This window comes from Strix uralensis, chromosome 9, assembly GCF_047716275.1.
Source record: "Strix uralensis isolate ZFMK-TIS-50842 chromosome 9, bStrUra1, whole genome shotgun sequence".
NCBI lineage: Eukaryota > Metazoa > Chordata > Aves > Strigiformes > Strigidae > Strix > Strix uralensis.
In genome coordinates this window covers 29896015-29917636 of record NC_133980.1, presented here as the reverse complement: position 1 = coordinate 29917636, position 21622 = coordinate 29896015, and the positions used below count along the sequence as shown (strand labels likewise).

General features: G+C 57.1%; 1 protein-coding gene across 1 annotated transcript; it reads right to left on the bottom strand.

Annotated features, from left to right (window-relative positions):
• Positions 1–226: 226 nt before the first annotated feature.
• On the bottom strand, positions 227–19551 carry TRPM2 (transient receptor potential cation channel subfamily M member 2). The gene is made up of 33 exons (XM_074878074.1): positions 19261–19551; positions 17578–17844; positions 17147–17232; positions 16479–16647; positions 15803–15983; positions 15249–15415; positions 14637–14817; positions 14037–14098; positions 13610–13810; positions 13221–13323; positions 12872–12993; positions 11318–11668; positions 10733–10870; positions 9897–10026; positions 9471–9616; positions 9213–9325; positions 8894–9107; positions 8202–8320; positions 7775–7907; positions 7502–7673; positions 6865–7048; positions 6396–6577; positions 6113–6245; positions 5907–5994; positions 5182–5269; positions 4610–4761; positions 4023–4099; positions 3830–3931; positions 3384–3470; positions 3078–3183; positions 2426–2527; positions 1830–1946; positions 227–1558 (listed from the first exon to the last, which is right to left on the bottom strand). Exons 2-33 carry the CDS (start codon positions 17770–17772, stop codon positions 1433–1435), a joined length of 4527 nt encoding a protein of 1508 aa, XP_074734175.1. The 5' UTR covers positions 17773–17844; positions 19261–19551; the 3' UTR covers positions 227–1432.
• Between the last annotated feature and the right edge of the window lie 2071 nt (positions 19552–21622).

Here is a 21622-nt window from a genome sequence, read left to right as displayed (position 1 = left end):
CCACCGCCTTGGCACGCAACGTGCCTTCCAGCAGCTCCTCACACTGACGCCAAACGTGTCAAGTCATCTCTGCAGCCAGCGCTGGGGGGACAGTCTGCAAGCAAAGTGAGTTTGTGCGACAAGACTGGGGGTGGGAACGCTCCAACTGGGCTCATGTTGGACGTTCTCTCCAAGCATGGCCTCCAGGAATGGCCCCTGGTTAAACAGCTGTAACAGACCACCAGCCTTTAGTTATTTAATACATGATTTATTGAGCTGGGTTGACTAAATTGCCAGTCTGACACACCACACACACACCCCCCCCCCGCCTTGCCAAGCCCCAGTGAAACTGCAGCTGTACTGTGGTGGCCACCAGCGTGGGAAGAACAGCCCTGGCTGGCCAGTGAGAGAGTGGGGGAACTGCAATCCCTCCCTGAGCAGTCCCAGGCATAATAAGCCACCATGGGGTTGTTCTGGGCTATGGAGAAGTGTATCCACTGTGCCTTGTTGTCCCCACGGCAGGCAATGAAAAAGCTGAGTGAAGGACCCCTTAAGAGCAGAGATGTCTGGGATGGGCACACTGCTGTCCTCTTTCCTGTCCCTCCCTGCCCAAGGGACCACGGAGCATGGAGCACCTCGGTCCTGGCAAGCTGCCCCTTCCCATCCACGTGCACGAGGGGATGTGAGCAGGCAGGTGACGTTTAGCTGGTGCCTTGGCTCAGGCAGAGGGAAGGAGTTCAGCTACAAGATGGTGCTACAGCGTACGCACACACGCAGGATCACACAGCGGTACGGGACAGGGCAGGTGGACCTGTGCGGAGCTATGGAACCGTAGGTATATAAGTGCTCACACCTTCAGAAGTGCTGGCTCACAGCTCAGGACCATGTTGTTGGGTCTGAGGCCACCAGAGACATGGGGACAGCTGCCACGGGAGTGACCTGCAGGGCAGTCAGGGCCTTTAGGTGCAAAAGACCCCAAGCCTTCTCCAGGAGCTGTGGCAGTGAGGCTGCCAGGGCTCGGAGCAGGAGCAGGGGAGCAGAGGTGCCTGGTGGATATCCTGGGTGGAGGGGGAGCTGAGGCTGGCAAGTCCCCGGTGCCCACACCAAAGCAGAGTCAGTGGGCGCTGAGAGACCTTGCAGGAGCAGCCCTGTGGCTCTGCTTGGCCCAAGCCCTGGGCTAGTGCTGTGGCTGATGTGGAAGCACCATGACACCAGCTGGGGCTGAGCTTGGTGGCTCAGGTGACCGGGATGCTGTGTAGGCACTGCCCAGGCAGCCCCTGCCCCAAGCTAGTGGCAAGGGGATAGTTTTCCTCCCAGAGACCTGTACTGTTCATTCACGGAGGCAACCAAAGTACCTAGTCTCCATGGGCTCACAGGTGAGCTGGGGTAGAGTTGCAGGTCCCAACCAGAACCTAGTCTGGGGCAGCAGGAGCCCTGGCCTGCGCTTGAGGACTCAGTAGTAGGCGCCAAGGAGGGTTGAGACCTTGTGCAGGAGGTCCTTGTGGTTGGCATGCAGGGGGATCCTCTTGTCCAGCACCTGCCAGCGGATGCACAGCTCCGGGTCGCAGCCCTGAAGGAACTGGGAGGGGACCAGAGACATCACGTACGTGCTGCCAGCAAGGGGCTGTGCCAGCCATGCCCAACAGCACCTCTAGTCCCCATAGTCCCCAACCTCCTGCCCTTTCTTTTTGGAGCCCCTCTTGCAGTGCCACCCCATGTTCATCCCCATGTTCTTCCTTCACTGCATGCAGCTGGAGAAGCCCACTCCTGATGAGGGCAAGATCTGGGTCTGGAGATGTGGCTCCCCTGACCTGTGCCCGCTGAGAACTGCAGAGGCGAGAGACCCGTACCGAATTCAGCCGCTTCATCTCCACATCGTTCTGGTTGTCGAAGTGCACGCTGACGGCGACTGTCTCGACCCAGGCATTATCAGTGTTGCGGGGGTCATCAAGGTACCCCTTGTGTATCTGTGCACGGTGAGGGAGTGCCATGTTAGCAGAGCCCTCACCACCTCTCTGAGGGTACTGAGAGGCCACGGGGGCGGTGGGGCATCTCCCCACAGCTCCTCTGCCCCACTGGAGACCCTGTTCCCACTGCGGCTGGAGCCATGGAGAGCGATCGCAGCAGGCACAGACACCAGTGTGTGCAGCCCACCCCTGGGGTCCCCGGGCTGCCTCTCAGACCCCTGCACAGTGTGAGGCTCTTAACAGCGTGTCTCCACCTCCCTCGGCTATTCCTCCCTGGTGGGAGCAGAGCCCAGGGGGTGATGCACCCTGCCCCAGTACCCTGGGGACACCCCTGTGCCCCCATGCCACCATGAAGTCCACACGTCTCCGTGCTGTGGTGATGTCCCCGTGTGCCTGTACGGCCATGATGCCTGTGTGCCCTTGTACTGGGGTGATGCCTGCATGCCCCCATACCGCTGGGACACCCGCGTGCCCCCCACCTCGGTGCCTTGTTTCAGCAAGGTCTGGAACTGGGGCCAGAACTCCCGGCGCAGGATCCACTTGAGCTTCAGTGGCAGTGTCTCGCCTGGCTCCAGTGACCCCTGTGCCAAAGCAGTTGTCAGCCGTGGGGCCTGCCATCAGCCCAGCCCAGCCCCACACTTCCACCCGCTTGGCCATTGGGCAGTTGCCACTACTGCAGAAGATGTCACAAGCTCTGGTGGGGGGGAAGCAAGCAGCGGTGGTGTCTCCCTCCCTCCTTCTCCTGCCAGAAGTCCTCAGCTGTGCCCAAGCAGGTGTCTGTGTTCACCTGATTCAACACCTGGATGTCCCCGTCAAAGGACGCTATGCCAACGGCTTAACGTGCTCACATGGAGAACATGTGAGAACTGAAGCTGTGGAGAAGGAGGAGGAGGAGGGAGAAGCAGGAGACAGTGGGTCAGGGTGGGTGGGGGTATGTACCGGGACCACCACTCGCCCAGCACTCCTGGCAGCACAGCCCTGCACGCAGATGCTCTGCGGGAGGGGCAGAGACACCTCCTCCAAGGCTGTGACACCCATCTGTGTTTCTCCCTTTTCTGCGGGGCATCCAGCCGCCAGCGGGTCCCCAGCTCTCCAGACCCTCTATACCAGTTGGTTTCCACCAACTCTTACCCCGGGCAGAGCCCAGACATCCGACAGCGGGTACTGGGCCACTAGGACTTCCAGCATCTTCTTCAGGCTCTTCCTTATGATGGACCCATCCAAATTCCTCCTCCAGCTGTGAGAAAGGCCCCTGTTATGCTGCAGCCGGACGCAGTTCCCCCCTGCCCAGCACACTGGCACGGGTTCCCACGTTGAATGGGCAGCAGTGGGTTTTGACAGGTCCCCGTCTCTCTGAGATGGCTTCATGCCCCCTTTTTCATTCCACCTCCCCGCCCCGTCCTGGAACAGGACACCTCTCTGGCCCCACACGCTCACCGGGTCACAACAGGGTGCAGGGCATGGTTGGGCCCAAAGCAGTGCAGCCTCCCGCGGCCTCGCAGCCCCGTCCTGCCCATGGGGTTCCTGGCAGGGAGAGAACGAGGGGGCTGGGATGGCGCCAGGGTCCCTCTGTGCACCCCTTCACACTGATCAAAGCCTTATACACTGCCCCAAATTTCCCACTGTTGTCCGAAAAGAGGATTCGTGATATCACCACCACTGCACTGCACCACTTCTGGGGTGCTGGGTTTTTTTTTTTAGGGGGGACACAGCCCTGAGGACTATGTGTGCCATTATCCCTGCCCCACCACGAGCCACAGGGAAGTGGGAAGGGGCTGGATGCACCCAGGCCCCCCTGGATTCTCCATCTCCCCAGTGCTTTGCCTACAGCCGACCCCCCAGCTCCCACCTCACCCCTCTGCCCCCACAGCGGATGCACTCACAGTGGCAGCCCGTCCTGCACCGTGTAGAGTCCGTGGAAGCTCTGCCGGTCAATCAGCCCGTCCATGGTGTTATAGTTGATCTTCAGGAGAGACTCCAAGGAGCTGGGGGACAGGAGGCAGCCCAGCAGGGAGGGCTGGCTGTGCCACCTGGGGGAAGGGGCAGAGGAGCAGGGAGCCACAAGGGGACACTCACGGGCTGAATGGGTCCTGCACGGCCATGTCCTTGTGGTCAGCCGAGTAGGCAGGAGGGTCGTAGAGCGGGAAGTCCACCTGCAGAGCACATGGCCATGTCAGGCAGGTGGGGACTGGGACCCCCAGGGACACTTTCTGCCCCAGGCCCTCCCTTCACCCAGCTTGTGGCAACACTCGCAGAGGCACATAGGGCTCCAGGCCCTGCCTGGGGGCTGAGCTCAGGGTCTCAGCTGGAGGGTTGGTATCTCTCACTCATGCCCCCATGGAAGCCAATGCCAGATCCTGAGCCAGCCCTGATTCAGGAAATGCAGAGACGGGTGTTTGTTCCCTGTATCTCCTAACTGAGCATCCCTAGGCATCCCTAGCACTACAGATCCCAGCAGGAACAATACCTGCTCATCCCTCTTTGTCCCTGGATGGGCCTTGGAGCAGCTGCTCCAGGAAGCCACTTGTTCCAGGGCTGGGAAAACCAGGACCTCCCAAGTGTGACACAGGCATGATGATGGCTCTCTTCCTCTTCCTACTGCCATCAGGATCAGCCCTGTGGCCCTCCCTCCCAGCCCCGCTGCCCAGGGTCGCAGCTCCTACCTCCCAGGGCACCTTCTCATCCGGCACAGGGAAGCGGAGGGTGTGAGATCCTGGGTACAGGAGGCTTCGGGCAAGCACGTGGTATGGGGGCTGGCTCTCCTCAGGTTTCCCCTCCAGGTCAACCTCCTTCATCTCCAAGGCTTTGCTGGAGCCTGCAAGGCAGACACAGACAGCAAGGCCCCGCAAAGCAGGGTGCTGAGTCCAGTGCTGCCAACTGTCACTCTGCTGAGGGGGCTGGCTGGGTCTTTCCATGGGGATACTGATGTCCCCTGGGGACCTGGTCCCCAGCATCCCTTCTGGCAGGCCCCGGAGGAACCGCCCTGGGGACGCTGCAGTGGAAAGCCCCAGCCATGGGCTGCAGGGAGAGCTCTGGTGCGGAGCGGGGGGAATGGCTGCAGGAGGGGCTGGATGGCCTCACAGAGCCCCCAGACCTCCTTGAGCCAAAGGAGTCTCTGCCTCTGCGTCACTGCTTAACAGAGGGGTGTGAGGGGCTGCTCAGCCCTGGTCCACAGCGGGAGCCAGCGCAGGGGTCCGGGTTTCCCTGTGCTGGGGTGGAGGTGGGCTCTGCTTACCCACAGGTGGAACGTCCTCGCCTGAGCCGAAGCCATTGTCCTGTAGCACCTGCATTATCCACCTCAGGGCCTGGGCATTCTGATGCACCTGCATGGGACAGGAGAGGGTCAGCTCCCCCCAGACCCAAGCTGTCCCCCCAGGCTCCCCTGCTCGAGTGCTGCAGGATGCGGCCCTGGCAGGAGGCACTGCTGCCCTTGGCTCCTGGCTGCTCATCCCCCATCACAACAACCCTTGCCGTGCCCTGGTGCTCAGCTTGGAAAACCAACCTCAGGGAAACATTTTTTCAAAGCAGGCAGAAATGGAATTGGAAACAGCAGCTGTGCTGCGGCCATCTCAGAGAGGAGATACCAGGGCCTGGTCTGGCTTCCTGAGCACCCCATTACGTGTGCAGGGTGTGGAGCAGCTTCACAGGGAGGGGCTGGAGAGTCCCCCGTCTCCAGAAGGTCTGGAGGGTCTGGCCAAAGACAAAAGCTGGGGTGCTTGGGGTGACCAGTGGAGGCATAGGCTCATCCCACCACTTCCCACCTTCATCCTGTTCACTTTGGAGTTAAACAGAATGTTTTCCATAAACTTCTTCCTCCTGGATGCTATTGTTTTGGCAAGGAAACTCAAACTGGTTTAAAGGGGATTGATTCAGAGGGTCTTTCTCTTGTGCTCTGGCTCAGTTGACTCAGCCCCTGGAAAAACCCACCTTTCTTAGGTAGTTGCTCAGATTTTGCCTCACCTGGTCTTCCAGAGAGGCCAGTTTCTGCTCCACCATCCCTGTCCTCTTCACCCGGTCCAAGTCCAGTAGCTCTACCAGTACATCAACCCTGGAGGGACAGTGCAGAGACGAACCCCCTCAGCAGCCACCTCTGCACTGATCCCAACTCTTCCCTGCTCAGGACACCAGGGAACAGAAGGATGTCCCTGTCCCAGGAGTGCTGGTACCTCTGTGCAATGTCTCGGATCTTCTGCTCTGTGTTCTGCTTCTCCTGGCACTGCTGGTGCTGCAGGTAGTTCTCTTTCAGATACATCTCCCAAGAGAGGAGGGCAGCTTCTTCATTCTTCTCCAACTTCTTTTCTGCCAGAGGAAGGGGACAGCAGAGCTGTCAGATCCCTGGGCACCCCAAACCCCGGTACCACAGCCCAGATGTCAAGCCTTGTGCCCCAGTGCACGGTGCCATGCCCCGTGGAGGGGGAAAAGGGCAGGGGGGGAGATGCTGGTCCTCACTGAGCTGCTTGTGGCATGTGGCTGGCCTGCGGAGCAAGCCTCGCCGGACCAGGATCTGCAGGTGGTTGAGGAGGATGAAGGGTGGAGGCGCGGGCGGGCGGCCGTGGTACTCCTCGATCAGGTCGTGCCGCTGGAACTTCCAGATCTGGTCCGTGTGCTCCTGGACCTGCTGGAAGGTGTAGCTGGGGCAGAGCCCAGGCGTCAGCCGTGCCGTGGGGATGAGGGAGCACATCATGTCTGTATGGTGCTCCAGCTTCTACCCATCTCCCTGATCAGCCCTGGTCTGCACCTGCTACTTCCACCATATCTATAACTCCCCCAAAGCACCCCTGTGCTCTGGTCAGCATGTACCCCAGGACCCTCCCTGTGCTTTCTCAGCATGTGGTGCCTGGTGCCCTGGCCATGGCCAAGCCTGCAAGCAAAGTCAGCTCAATTCACTGTCAGGACCCTGGAGCCAGGCCAAACTCACTTGAACATGGCGATGAGGAGGTTGAGGAGGAGGATGTTGGTGAAGAGCAGGTACAGGCACAGTAAGATGACCGTCAGCCACTCTGGGAAGATGGGTTTCTTGTTGTCCTCATTTGTCTCTGGACACTTGGGCTTGTAGGGGTCGGTCCCGTTGGGGCTGCACTGGTCAATGTTGAAGTTGACCCCTGCAAAAGAGCATGGCACACCTCGCAGTGTCTCGGAGTATGGTGTGCTCTCTGAAAGTGGCCAGCATCAAGGGAGCTTAGCACCAGGGAGGGACTTGACCTTCATCTGCGTCATCCCACGTGCTCTGCTCACTGCCACCAGCTTTGCAGCTGTGGCACCGCGCTGGATTGACTCATGCTCCTGTGCCTTTGCTACTGCGCTCTCTTGACCACTTGGGCAGGTGCAGTCCCTGGGTTTGCATTGGTGGCAACACTCCCAACGTGCCAGAGCAGGGCCCCATCCCCACGCCCTGTCATTGCTCCCTCCTGGTCTTACGTTGTGCTTGGAGAGGAGCCCCGTGCAGGACTTCCATGGGCCAACATGGCAGGAGCAAGGCAGACAGCGGCGTGAGCTTGGTACCCCTCAGCCTTGTCACAGCCGCCCTGCTCGTGACACAGACTGGTGTCCCTTACCGTCGATGTAGGAGGGAATCTGCCCAAAGATGGTCAGGTAGGAGTGGTAGACCACGCCACGGAAAAGCCACTCTACACGTTCCTCGTTGTGGATCAGGATGGCCTGCTTGGCAACCCCAAAGGACACCACCCACACTGCTAGCAGGAAGAGGAAGAAGAAGACATCCTTCATCTGTAAAGACAGAGAGGAAGCAAAATTGTATCCTGGAGCAAACCCCACTCCAGGATAGGATAACATGGGTGGCACATCCATCCCATGGCTGATCATCTCACCATGCGCTTCACAATGATGATCTTGGGCCCCAGCGTTTTACTGACAGTGAAAATATGCATCAGACGCAGGCAGAAAATGATAAAAGCCAGTGACAGTATGATGCGCCCGGGATATAAAGTTGACGGGATCAGCCTGGGCACAGAAAAGAGGAAAGGAAACATCTCAGTGCCGCCAGCGTGGGTTTTTTTCTGATCTCACAGCATTTCATTTCTGCAATCTCAGTGAGCTTCCCCAGAGTGCTGGGTGAAAGTTGCGGCCTGAAAAACATTATCGCCTAAAAGCAGCTGAAAGCAGAGGCAAATTGGTCAGAATGAATCACGTGACCACAACAATCTTTGTTGGCCTTTGGAAGAAGAAATTGCAATTAAAAAACCCGCACAATTCTCACACTAGTTTTGTAGCCTACAGCTGTGGCTTGAGCCTCACCTGCAAGACAGCCCTGTGATAAAGACTAGGATGGCGCAGATATCCAACTTATTCCAGAAGTCCTTGAAGTACAGGGAAGCCATTTTCACAACCCCAAGCCCATCTGGATCATGCAACAGCTGTAGGGAAGAGAAGAGGGGCTGGTGTTTCAGTGAAAATGTTGTAAGATACTCATGTGCCTTGTAGAGGGGAGGGACCACACAGACCTGCTGGGCTTCACTGGACCCTCTTTCTTACCTGAGGTTAACCTGAGCCTACAGAGTTTTCTATGGGGGCATGGAAGGAGCATGGGGAGAGATACCTGAGACATGGGGCTGTTTAGTCTGGTAAAGAAAGGCACTGAGCTGTCGAAGCAAAAGCTGAAAAAAATCAAACGTCAAGCAAAGCCTGGAAATGCTTCTGGGAATAAATGCCCAAGGAAGGAAGTGGTCCCTCCATCTCCTGATGTCTTCAGCTCAAAACAGTGTGTCTTTCTGCAAGTACCCAGGGCCAGGCCAGACGCAGCCACGGAGATTCTCGGGCCTCAGAGGTGGGGGGATCTGGCAGTCCCTTGTGCGGGAACCTCTCCCAATGGATGGTGTCATGAGAAGCAGCATGGCACCGTGAGTTATGCAGGACCTTCCAGGAGCACCCAGAGGGGTGTCTCTCCCTCCTCTCACCTCCTCCTCGCCTCTGCTTTGCCCGCCCCGTACCTGGCGGATCTCCTCGCACACCAGGGAGAAGAGCCAGAAGTAGATGAGGTACTCCCGCCACGACGGCAATGGCTGGAAGTCAACCATCAGGACGTAGGCAAAGAGCAGGAGGAAGGTGAAGTAAGAGAGGATGTTCATGAGGAAGATGACAACAGGTGCCGTGAAGAAGGCTTGGAGGCGTGTCATGCAGCCCATGGGCTGCAGCCTCTTCTCCCTGTGGGGAGCAGGGGTGGAAGCGGGGCTCAGCTGCCCAGGGAGATGCCACAGCAGCTTCTCCCAGCCTGCCTTGGTGTACACATGCCCCAGTTGAAAGAAGTACCTGAAGGTGATGAGGCTGGTGTAGAGAAGTGGGAAGAACAGCATGCACACAATCACCCGCCAGAGCCCATTGTCCACGCACATCTTCCCCCACCAGACTTTGGTTAGAAAGGCCTGTAATGAGGGAGGAAGAGGAGAAGGCCACCCCGTCAGAGCAGGACTGCAGGGCAGAGTCCCACTGCTGCCAACAAGGAACCCTGGATCTGGGTCAGGGGACACCTGGGTGCTTTCCCTCCAAGCACCACTGCTGGGAACCCACCTGGACACCCCCATGGGACACAAAATTCATGTTCTTGGCCTCCAATGTCAACTGCAGACAGGTTGTCTTCCCCCAGGCCTCGGACACACGGGTGAGGAGCTTCTGGGCTCTCTCTTCATCCTTGCGGTAGCAGTCTGTGAACACGCCTGGCCAGACAGGTTCCAGGGAGACAAGGCTGAACTCCAGGGCCAGGCTGGTGCTTAGCAAGGTGCCCACAAAGTCACCCTTTGCAGCAGGATCTGGGCGTTGCATCACACAGTGGCACCCTCTGTGCTCCCACCACCCCCGGACACAGCCCTTACGGCACCATGACCCCCATTTGGCACCACCCAGCCCACCCATCACCCCCAGACACCTCCTGGGAAAATCCAGCTTGCCCTGTCGGGTGCGAGAGCAGTTCTGGGTTGCTGATCCCCTCCTGCTCACCAATTGCCTTTTGCTCGTACTGCTCAGCCAGGGCCAGCATCTCATCAGTGGTGTCAGTGTCTTCCTCCTCCTTGGCGAGCTCCTTCAGGATTTTGCTGCAGGCCAGTGCGGCTGCCATGCAGTCCTGGCTCTGGAGCAGAAGAGGCCAGAGAGAGGGCGGGGATGTGCGCGTTATCCTGCAAGTCCTGGCAGTCCTGCTGCGCCCTCCACGGCTCCCACGGGAGGGAAGGAGGGTGCCCTGAGCAGACTGCTGCTCAGGAGGCACAGCTTGCTGTGATGAGGGCTGAGCTGCGCTCCCCTCTGGGTGCAGGAGCAGTAGGTAACCCCCTGCCACAGGGAATCCGGGGACAACCCTGCTCCTCTTGTGGGAAGCCTCATGTGACGGGATGGTGTGACTCCACGGCTCTGCACAGCGTGGTCACCATGCCGCCAGCCGCACTGCCTCTGGCCCTGGGGATGCTGTTTATGGGTGGAAGCCTTCTCCACCACAGCTGCCATGCCCCTGTGTCCTGCCTGCGCTGTGCTGAGCCCTCTCTCAGCCTTTGCAAGGAAGAGCACGCTTCTGGCCCAGCACATCAACTCTGCCCGCAGCGTACGTCTTGGGTGGGAAGGGAGGGATCTGCCATCATGGCGTGTGTCTGGGGATGAGCATCAAGTGTCCACAGGCTCACTAGCTGGCTCCCATTTGACTGGGGGTCAGGCTCAGGCGCTGCCATGGGCCAGCTCGCCTGCTGGCCCAAATGCCAGCAGGTACAATCATCTTTCCTCTTGAGGCTGGGGGGGTTTGGCTCCATCTGAGCCTCTCAGCAGGGATCAATAGCTCTGGGCTGTGATACCTGGGCCCAGATGATTTCTGCCAGCTCCTTGCGGTTCTGGACCACAGCCCAGATAAGCAGGTCGCGGACCGGGTCCATGGTGAAGGTGACTCGGCCAGCTGAGCGCTTGTAGAGGGACCGGAGACTTGACCCCTGAACCTGCAAGGTGTGCGATGGTCAGACCTGTTCCCCTGCCAAGAGGCTGCAGAGAGCAGACAGCCCCTCAGCCCAAAGCCACCCCCAAACCCTGGGTGCCTGCTTCCGCCACCCATGGAAGGGCCTTTGCTGCAGATAGCGGGATGGCCAAGACTGAACTCATCCTGGAAATGTGACTTTTTCTAGGGCCAGGATCATGTGGGGATGTGCCCATCCTGCCTGGTGCACCCAGCCCACTGGGTCCTGCCCACCAGAATCAGGGTGTAGGAGGATGGGAGTCACACCTTGAATGTGGGGCAGATGACTTGGGCAGGACTTTATGGGACTTCAAGTGGGATTCCTGAGCAGGCAAGAGAACAGAGACCCAGCTGCAACCTCCAAGAGAGTTTCCTGAGCTGGCATCCCCCTCCCTAATGCAACTCTACAACCATGTAACCTGGAGATGCGTACATTCAGCTTGATGTGCGGGACGGGGATGGAGAGCCGGGGCCGCTCCGTGTGCTTGGGCTTGGGGTAGAGAGGCTGTGTGGAGCAGCCCAGGAGCTCCCGCAGCACCTGGGAGACATGGTGCAGTTGGACTCTTGGCATTTTGGAGCCAGCTGCGTGCTCTCTCTCCTCCAGCAGGACCTTCTGCAGCTTGCTGTGGAACAGGCAGGATGGGGCCATGTTGTCGTAGAGGTAAACCAGGGTGTCCCAGGTGACAAACTCCTTGAGACGCACTCCCTGCTCCAGGAACAGCTTCACAAACTCTGGCTTGTTGGAGATCAGGGCGGCTGCCATCACAGGGTGGAGATCTGTGGGCTGGCAGGCCAGAGGCAGAGGTGAGGGGCTCCCCCAGAGACACACTTCTAGATTAGTATGCCCTCTCCTCTGCTCCCTTGGCTGCTGAGTGGAGGGAGGGGGTAGGGTAGAGCGTAGACCCTCTTTCCCCCGCTCACGAGGATGCACCATACAGATGAACAGGACCCCACAGGCTTGTACTCTGTACACAACTCTTCAGCTGAAGGATCATGGTGCTGCCATCTGGATCTCAGCCATGGGGAGACTGGCTGCTCCCAATGGTCACCCAGTTCAGCCTTTGTGGGGTTTTCCTTTCCAAGGCAACCTTTACAAGTGTTCAGAAGTGAAAACAAAGCCCATGGGTAAGGGGGTATATGTCTGCCCTGGCAGGAAGGTACCTGTTGACCTTCTGCCACAGGTTGGTTTCAGCCTCAGCTTTTCATACCAGCCACATCAGTCCAGGGCTAGAGCACCTTATAAAAGCCCTGGCCTGCATCGGCTAATCTGAGAGCCTGCCTCATCAAAGGTGTAGATCTTGTATAAGCTGTGCATTTTCACACCATCAAAAATTTCCTCTTTGGGATCCTGGTTCCCACCAGCCCTTCCCAGTCCCACAAAAGACATGTGAGCTGGGGCAACCCAAACTGTTGAATGAAATAGGAAAATCCCTTTCAAGTCCCACAGCCCCATCAGAAAGGACACATAACCCTGCTCAGCTTTGACTTCTCAGCATGGGATGGCAGAGCTGGGTTGTGGTGCTCTCTGCCCCACTCTGTAGTAAAGTTTGAGCAGGGAAGCGCCAGGCTGGGAGAGATGAGTTTAGAGACAAGTTGCATCTGACAACATGGCATGAGCAGCGACCACAGGGCAGAGCTGGCAAAAGGTATTTTTGGCTCTAGGTTGGGGAATTGTCTTTAAAAGACTCTGGTTTTGAACAAAATACCAGTTGCCTTTGTAAACAACGGTAAGCCAAATAGGAACTTTACAAGCAATGAATTGCAGGGTGTGCTCAGCTCTGCTTTGGGTGTTTGAGAGCACTTTTGAAAAACAGGACAGATTGCTCCTGGCAATCTCCTGGTGGGAGTTTAGAGTCCAAAAGAAATGGTCTCGAAAACTCTCCCTAGGCACAGACGAGATGAAACATACCCTCAGTGTCCATAGTCCTCAGGTGGGACCCAACAAGCTGTAAGCCTGACCAGACAAGCAGCACAGGTACTGCCTTACCTTCCACTCGTGGTCATCCGTGAAGATCTCACTCCGAGCAATGTCCACCCTGTTCCAGGCCACAGCTAACTTCAGCTGGTGGTCCCAGTTCTCATGTCCAAAGTGGTCCTGGTTTCGGGATGCTGCATGCAAAGTACATGTGTTAGAGTAGAAGATAATTTACTGAGTGAGAAGATACGACCTGGAAGCCCCCTTGGAGGTCTGGCCCTTTGGGAGAAACATCTCTCCCTGATCAGCTCAGCATCATAAGATTTGGGGATCCCTTAAGTCAAGCAGCTGCAGGAAGCGACTTGTGACCCCCATCCCATTCACCTCTCCCCATCCCCCCGAACAGTTCCCCACCCCTCACCTTTGAACAGGGCCTGGAGGATGGCCACATCCACGTCCTGCTGGCCATATTTTCCCTCTCTGAAAATGGTCAGGAGCTGCCGGCTCCGGACTATATCTTGGATCTACAAGGAGAGCCACAGACAAGCAGTCAGCAGCAGCATCTCGTCCCTGCCGTTTCTCACAACACCCTCTGCCCAAAGGGAGCAGGCAGTGGAGGAGCAGAGCTCAAGCCCTTGGAGTGCCCACCAGGACAATGCAGAGCATGGCTGGGCAGAGATGGATCGTCAGCGGAAGATGAGCCTTAAACTTCACGCTGGTAGCCTTGCTGCTCATGGGCAAGGACCCCTGGGGACCCCTTTCGTCTCCACATGCTTAGTGAGAGGAACTGTCTGCCTGCAAGAGGCTCACCTTCTTGGTCCACTCCACCAGCTTGCCCTCAGTGAAGAGCTCATAGGTGTCATGGAAGAACACACTCAGCTTCTTCCGGATCAAGGCAATGGTTATCTTGGGCACAGGCAGACTGGCCACCTGTGCAATGACATCGGCCACACGCCCAGACCCTTCCACGATCACACAGGGTGTCCCGTTGGTGATGGCGTTGTAGATGGTCTGCAACAGAGCAGAGAGGCCGGTCCTAATCCCACCCAGAGGCCAGCGGTCCCTCTCTGAGCCCGAGATCCCCACCGCTGCTCTGCAGCACTCCCATCCAGCCGCGTTTCAGTGTGGCACCACACTCACACCGACACTGGCGAGCAGCAACCTGGGCAAGGACTTGCCCCCTCCCACCAACCCCACCTCTCAGCTCTGCCAGGAGCGGGCACAAGTGCTTCCTTACGTCGAGTGTCCCGGGGCCTCCTTCCAGCACCACGCACACAATGGGGATCTTGATGGCGACACCTGCGGGGAAGCAGAGCCCAGGGTCACCTCCCTGTGGGGCAGCCCCTGCCCCACGCAGCTGAATGCTGTCCCCTCCAAGTGGCGGGGTGTGAAAGGCAAGGTGGGAGCACTGCCCCTGACATGCCAGGCTCCAAGAGAGAGGGGAGATGGTCTCCTGGCAGTCCTGCTGCTGGAGCATGTGTGTGCATATATTAGAACAGATCATTTGCACAGTGAGAAGATACCACCTGGAAGTCCCCTTGGAAGCCTGGGCCTTTAGGAGAAATTACTATCCTTGATCAGCTCAGCATCACAAGGTTTGGGGACCCCCTTTGGTGAGCCCATAAGTCAAGCAGCTGACAGAGAAAGGCTCTTTGATTTGTGTCACTGAGGAACCAGGTTCCACATTTATCATGACAATCGTCTCAAACTCCTTGCAAGGATGCTCCAGGGAAGCCACAGCCTCCCCTCTCACTGGAGGCCAGGATGGTCACCCCTTACCAATGGATCCCGCCCTGTGCCCTCACCTGCCTCAGGCCTGGCTATGTGTTGCCATTACCTCCTTTCACCTTGGTCTGCTCCGAGATGAACTTCTCCAGGCTGGTCCTCAGTGGGATTTCCACCCCATACCTCCCATGGGTCCCATCGTCCACCAGGATGAAGTGGGAGTGGTTGCTGTCCAGGCATGACAGGCTGCCTTGGTTCTCCTCATCCAGTATGTACTCAGCTGGAAAGCCACCCTGCAAGGTGCAGGAAGAGAGACTCTGGCAAAAGAGTGGCAGGGCTGCAGAGGAGCAGCAGATGCCCAAAGCAACCGGCACGTGGGACAGGAACAGGCTAGCACCTGGGGACAGTCTGGCCAAACAGCCATCGCTGCCTGCCCTGCAGTCCTCATGTCAGCCTTGCCCCAGCCTCCTCCTGCCCTCACACCCATAAGGCTCCTCCCAGGAGAAGTGCAGCACCTACGCAAGACACTGGGTGGGATAGAGGGGCTTCGCAGCAAACGTCAGCCCGGGACCATGACTCCTTCTGGTGCAGCTGGGTTCTACCAGGGCTGCCAGGCACAGGCACGTCTTGAAGCACCTGTTCCCACCACGGTCCTTGGCAGAACTTCCCTGGCAGTCCAGGCATAGGCAAAGCAAACGCATCTCCAACTCTCCATGGGGCTCACCATGGGGCAGATGAGGCTCTCCCGGTTGTATACAGTCCCCCAGGTGGCTATGCCAATGGTGACAATCTCGCCCTCCTTGTGGCTGCAGCTCAGGATGAAATCTCGCACTGCCTCTCCCACCTGCTTCATCACACCAGCATGGGACCCTCCCGTGATGATCCAGGCCCCTGTGGGTCAGAGAGGGGCTTGGGAAGGGGGAGGCTCTGCTCACAGTGATCTCCTAGCACTCCCCTTGATGTCTGCAGGAACACCTGTCCTCAGAGATGCTCCATCCCCCAGAAGATGTCCTCCCTGACCACTACATCAAGCCCTGGCAGCACAGGAGATGCCTTCTCCAGCACAGTGTTGCATCTCTTGGTCCAGCTCCCTGTGAGCCTGCCTGCAGCGGCTGAGCAAGAACAGTCCATCCCTGGTGGTGGTAGTCTAGACAGGGACTACAGGCCTCCTGGGCCAGCTCTACGTCTCCACGGCAGCCCAACTCCCTGAACCTGGCACTGCCAGATGACAGCCCCCTCTCCCACTGCAATGGCAGGGAGACCCTCTGCAGCTCTTACCAGTGGTCTGGGCCACTTTGACTAGACCTTGCCGGAAGATGTTCTTCAGCCTTGGCTTCATGATGAAGTTTTTGGCTCCCCCGGTGACTGAGATGAGCAGATTGGGTGCATCGAGGCCCCAGTGCTGTGTCATGAGGTGGTAGATGACCCGTGGAGGGGTATCCGAGGACACGCGCACATACTGCAGAAAAAGGGACCATACACGTGTTTTGGGTGAAAACAACAGGGTTGGGGTAACAGGACACCTCCGACACAATTTATCCTGTCCCAGCAAAGAGCCAGGGGCTTCCCACACCATTTCCCTGAAGACCCTTGTTGCTGCTGCCCCAGGTCTTTGTGCATGACCTTGTTCCCATTTGCTTCCCTGGGACTGAACATTCCTGAGGTGAACCTAAGGACGAGGACAGGGAACAGCCACTCCTTGAAGCATGGGCCTCACAGCAGGAAGGTCACTCTTGTGGTTTCAGAAAGGGACTAGGTACAGGGCTGGGAGAGAGAGGGGATCAGGGGATCCTGTCCCACCCTGCTTCCTTTGCTTGGGTCAGTGTTGTCTTTGGGGCATTTCCACACTTTTCTAACCTCCTCTCATTCAGAAGGGAAATATTCACATTTCATCTGCCATGGCAAGACCTGAACACTGTCTCCCCGTGCACCACAGATGGGAAAAACAGATCACCTTCCCCATCTTCTGTCCCAGGCCCGTGAAGTGGATATCCCCGAAGGCATCTGTTGGCATTTCCTGGATGTGCCTGCTGGGGTCCCATTCCTTCCCCAGGAAGATGGGAGGTTTGGCAGCATCTTCCAGGTGCTGTTCCCTGAGATAGCCGCACTCACACACAATCCTCCTGAAACACGCACCACAAACTTTGCTGAACACAATCTAGACCAAAAGTCAAAGCCCAGCTGGCCCACCTGCCTCGGCCCAGGCAGGAGGTGTTGGCATTCTCATGAAGAACACCACAGGCACCGGCATCTCCCACCCAGCTCGTCCTCCAGCTCAGAACTTGTGCAGAAACAAAGGCATTATTTGAGGGGAAATTTAGCAAAGATTGATATTTCCTCCTGCAGAGGCTTAGGATAGAAATATTAAGGTTGGTGTGGATGAAGTACAGATGAAAATGGCTGCATGCAAAAGCATTGGCAAGGTTCCTCACTGGGACACGGGATATCAGTCATGTGGTGACACACAGCAGGGTGAAGAACCAGTCAAAAAGGAATTTGTGAATACCCTTGACACCAGCTCCCCTCTCAGAAAGGTGGGATTTTCTGGTGCTGTAGCTTTGGCACCAAACACCCCTTCTGATTTCCTGGCAGGGGAGGGGAATGAGGCACTGTCTGACTTACCCAGAATCTGACGTCTGGGAGCTTTCAACAAAGTAGGTGCACTCTTTCTTCTGGATGTTTTCAGGAATCCATGAGATGAGATTTTCCTGAGGGAGCAGGAAAAAGCAGCAAGGGGTCAGGGTTTCTGCAAAGGGCCAGAAGTTATGCCAGGAGCCAGACACCCTGGTGCTTGGAGCACATCTGGGTGCTTCTGATGTGAAGGAAGAAAGCTCCATAGCTATCTGCAAGGACAAAGCCAGTGCACTCTAAGGAGAGGTGATATGGATGCTGGACATGTATCTATCTCAGATATTTGGGTTTTTTTCTGCCTGTCCCTAAAACTAAAGTGATCTGTTATTAGTGCTCCTGTTAATGAGTCACCAGATAACTCATTAACACTCTTTGGTCGAGTGTGACCAACCACCCCTCCTTCCAGCACCTCCTGAACTTGCCTTTTCGTTGCTGCCGGTGGGGAAATGTGCCTTCCGCCTGCTCTTTGAGACACTGCTACTGCTCTGGTGGAGGTTGGGGACCACCTCGAAGTCACTCATTGTCCTGGGGTGCGTGGCAGGGTTGTCTCCTCTCTCAGGGCACACCTTGTTCAGCTCGGAGGGGAGCACCTTGGTGCGCCGGCCACGCACGGCCATGGCTGCTGTGTCTTGCCCTGCTTGATCTCCTCTCTCCTGTCCTTAGGCTGGGAGGTCTTGAATATCTTCATCCTGAGTGCAGCAGAGAAGAAGAAGAAGGATACCCATGGACTTGAAGCACTGGGGTGTCCTGCCCATCATTCCCCGGGTGGAGAGACATCCCATGAAACCTGCCAAACCCTTGCCATGGTCCTGACACAGGGGCCACGCAGGTGGTGAACCAGCCTCAACATGCACCGTGCTGCCCTAGGCAGCCTGTCAGCCTCCAAAAATTTACCCCGCCACGCTCTGCCTGCCAACACAGCTGCTGGCCTGCCTGCTCCGCTGCTGGCCATCCACCAGCCCGCAGCTCTCCTCACTTGCTCTCCGCTGCAGGCAGCCGGGCTATTTCTGGCAGCAGGGAGAGCAGAAACCAGGTCTCTTGTGTGAGCAGCCCGAGAATGGCTCTGCATGGGAAATCTGTACCAACACGCTGGCTGCAGAGACAGGGCCCTCCTCCGTAAGGGGGGGGATTGTGCCCCCTGTAAAAGTCCCCTGAGAGCCCGGAGCTAAAACCAAGATGCACACAGACATTCTGCACAGCGGGGGCTGCAAAACTCCTGAGCCCCCCGAGAATGCTCACAGCCCCTGCCACTGAGGTCCTGAACTGCTGAGACTGGAGAGCTGCTGGAGCAAGGATGGAAAAGGTCCTGGGTGTCTCTGCAGTCCAAAAGGGAATGGTGTCATCTCAGGGGAGCTGTGATTAGGTACTGAAGGAAGTACAGCACTCAGGTAAGGCACTGGCTAAGCTGTGGGGCCGGTGTTTAAGGAGGATTTTGGCTGCCTTTCTGCAAGCCAGACTCTCTATCACACCCAAGGGTAGGGAGCCCTTAGAGGGGACAAGGAGTAGTGGAGCAAAATCATGGCTACCACTGTATTTTCTTCACATCTCTTTCCCCCAGGGTCAGCACTGCTGCAGGCAGGGAGCGGCGAGAACAAGCCTTTTTGCCAGCCTCCCTTCCCCGGCTCCCTCCGGGACGTACGCAGCCCCACCGACCTTAGGAGACAGACTTTGGCAGACTGTCTTTCTGCATCAGCACAACCCACAGCAGATCTAATTGCTTGGGAAAGAGCTGTCTAAATAAGGTCAAACACACCCTTAATTCTTGTTCCTGACCCCCCAGCTGGGTTTGGGGCATGGCCACAAGCAGTTTATAAACCCGTGCGGGAAGGGCTCTGACACCGGCTCCTCCATGGGCACAACTGTGCTGATAAAACACCCAGAATACCTGTCCTTAAGGGCTCCGGGGTCAAGGGCAGAGCCTCTCCCACAGCACACTGCCTGCCCCCCCCTGGCCTGGCAGCCTGCCCCACCGCAGGCAGCATGGGCCCCCTCACCCCGGGCTGCCCAGGGTGATCACAGCACCCGTCGGGACGGGGGTGCAAAGCCCTGAGTGCTGCCTGTGAGCCATGCCCACCCCCCTGCCCCTCCGGCCAGGCTGCCTGTACCTGGCCCACAGCATCCTCCGGCAGCATCACCAGCTCCGCTGCTCCGTGCCTGTCACAGGGATTCAGTCCCATGTCCCTCTCCTCCGGTGGGTCATTTTCTCACTGGAGACGCAGATGATGAGTGGAGAATAGAGCAGAGCTGCCTGCAGAGAGGAGGAGATGGCAGGACAGCTGGCAGTCACCCAGCAAATCAGGCTGTGGAAGCGGTCCCTGCCGAGAAGCCGCAGCGCCCAGGCAAGCTCTGAGTTTGCTCGAGCAGCTGAGTCACGCTCCCCGCTGCCTGCAGCAGCAATTTTCCATCAGCAGCCTCCAAGCGTGGAGCCTCCCGCTACTCCATGCAGGGCGAGGTGCCGGTGCCCAAGCCCCTCTCGGCAGATGTCACGAGCAGGGGCTGCTCGGGGGGCAGCAGGGCCCTGGCACACGGATGCTGCCGGAAAGGAGCGGCAGCCTGGGCACACTGATGGAGGCTTGGGTGCATCGCAGGCTTGGCAAGGGTGATGGAAAATCCCTCCCCAAACTATCAGTTTCAATCAGTCTTTATACTATGAAAGTGTATTAACTTTATTTATATATATATATTTTAAATATATCTATATTAGCTATACACTGTGATGTGATGAGGTAGTGGAATTTTACTGGGGACTTTTCATTCGTTTTACTTAAATATGAACAGTATCAAAACCAGCCCAGCCCTGGAAAGAAGGACTTTGCCTCTGGAAAGCTTAGAGCTGTCCCTGAGGGATAAAGGACAGCTTTATCCCTGTGACAACCACGGTGACACCAGCATCCCGGCTCCTCTGACACGTCTTTGAAACCCTCCCAGCATCGCCTGGTGTCACAGATGAGTAACTCGAGCAAGACTGACTCCAGGGACGCCTGGATCCACAGACAAGTGGCAAGAATGCTGCAGAAATAGAGTGGCTTTGCAAAGTTCTACCGTGGGTAGCGGCTGGTAGCGTGGGTGTTAGTGATTAGTCCAGTTGTGTTGTACCTGAACACTTGAAGGGCATAAAAACTCTGTGTAAAGTCATATTTGGGTGCCCTGATTGGCTGGGACATTTCATGCACATGAATAAATATTTACTCCTGTGATTCCATGCTTTGCATCCCAGCCTCTCGCCTCGGTCAGCACGGACGAGGTGCGAATCTTCTTAACACAAGCCCTGGGTGAGGAACCTCACTGTCACACCACAGGCACCTTTCACCTCCCCGTTTCAGACGCTCTCCTTCTCCCGTTACGCTCCGTGCCCTAAATGAACTGGCTCCTCCACTGGATTTGCAGCCACTTAACTTGCATTTGCCGCAAAATTCACTTAACAAAACCAGCATTCATCATCCTCAGGAAATGTGCTGAGCAGCAAAGCCAGGCCAGGAGGGCAGCCAAGGCAGCAGATGCTGCAGCAACAAGCCAGTTGGCCAACTGTGGCTCAGCAACAGGTACACTCAGCAGCCCAGGGGGCTGGGGCTTGGAGTGAGCCGAGGGTCTGGTGATCTCTGATGGCTCTTGTTGGAGAAGACTGTAAAATATAATGGGGCAGTGCTGGGAGACACTGGGAAGAGAGATGTGGCTGTTTCTGGAACAGAAGGATCTGGGGGTTCTAATTGACAAGCAGCTGAACATGAGCCAGCAGTGTGCCCAGGTGACCAAGAAAGCCAACGGCATCCTGGCTTGGATTAGAAATAGTGTGACCAGCAGAAGCAGGGAGGTGACAGTCCCCCTGTGCTCTGCACTGGGGAGGCCACACCTGGAGGGTTGTGTCCAGTTTTGGGCACCTCAATACGAGAGAGATCTCGAGGTGCTGGAGCGAGGGCAGAGGAGGGCAACGAGGCTGGGGAAGGGCCTGGAGAATAAATCCTGTGAGGAGAGATTGAAGGAGCTGGGACTGTTCAGTGTGAGGAGGAGAAGGTGAGGGGAGACCTCATCACTCTCTGCAGCTCCCTGAAAGGACGTTGTAGAGAGGTTGGTGCTGGTCTCTTCTCCCAGGGAATTAGTGACAGAACAAGAGGGAACGGCTTTAAACTGCAACAGGGGAGGTTCAGGCTGGACATGAGGAAAAAATGTTTCCCCGACAGAGTGGTCAGAGAGTGGAATAGGCTGCCCAGGGAGGGGGTGGAGTCCCCATCCCTGGGTGTGTTTAAGGGTCGTTTGGATGAGCTGTTGGGGGATGTGGGGTAGGGGAGAACTTTGTAGAGTCGGGCTGAGGGTTGGACTCAATGATCCCAAGGGTCTTTTCCAACCTGAATGATTCTGGGATTCTGTGATTCTGAAATGCAGACATGTCCTTCAGGTGTGGGGCTGAAGCCCTGAGCCCTGCTTCATGTTGCGGTGGGCTCAGGTGCTAGGGCAATGCGTTAAACAAAC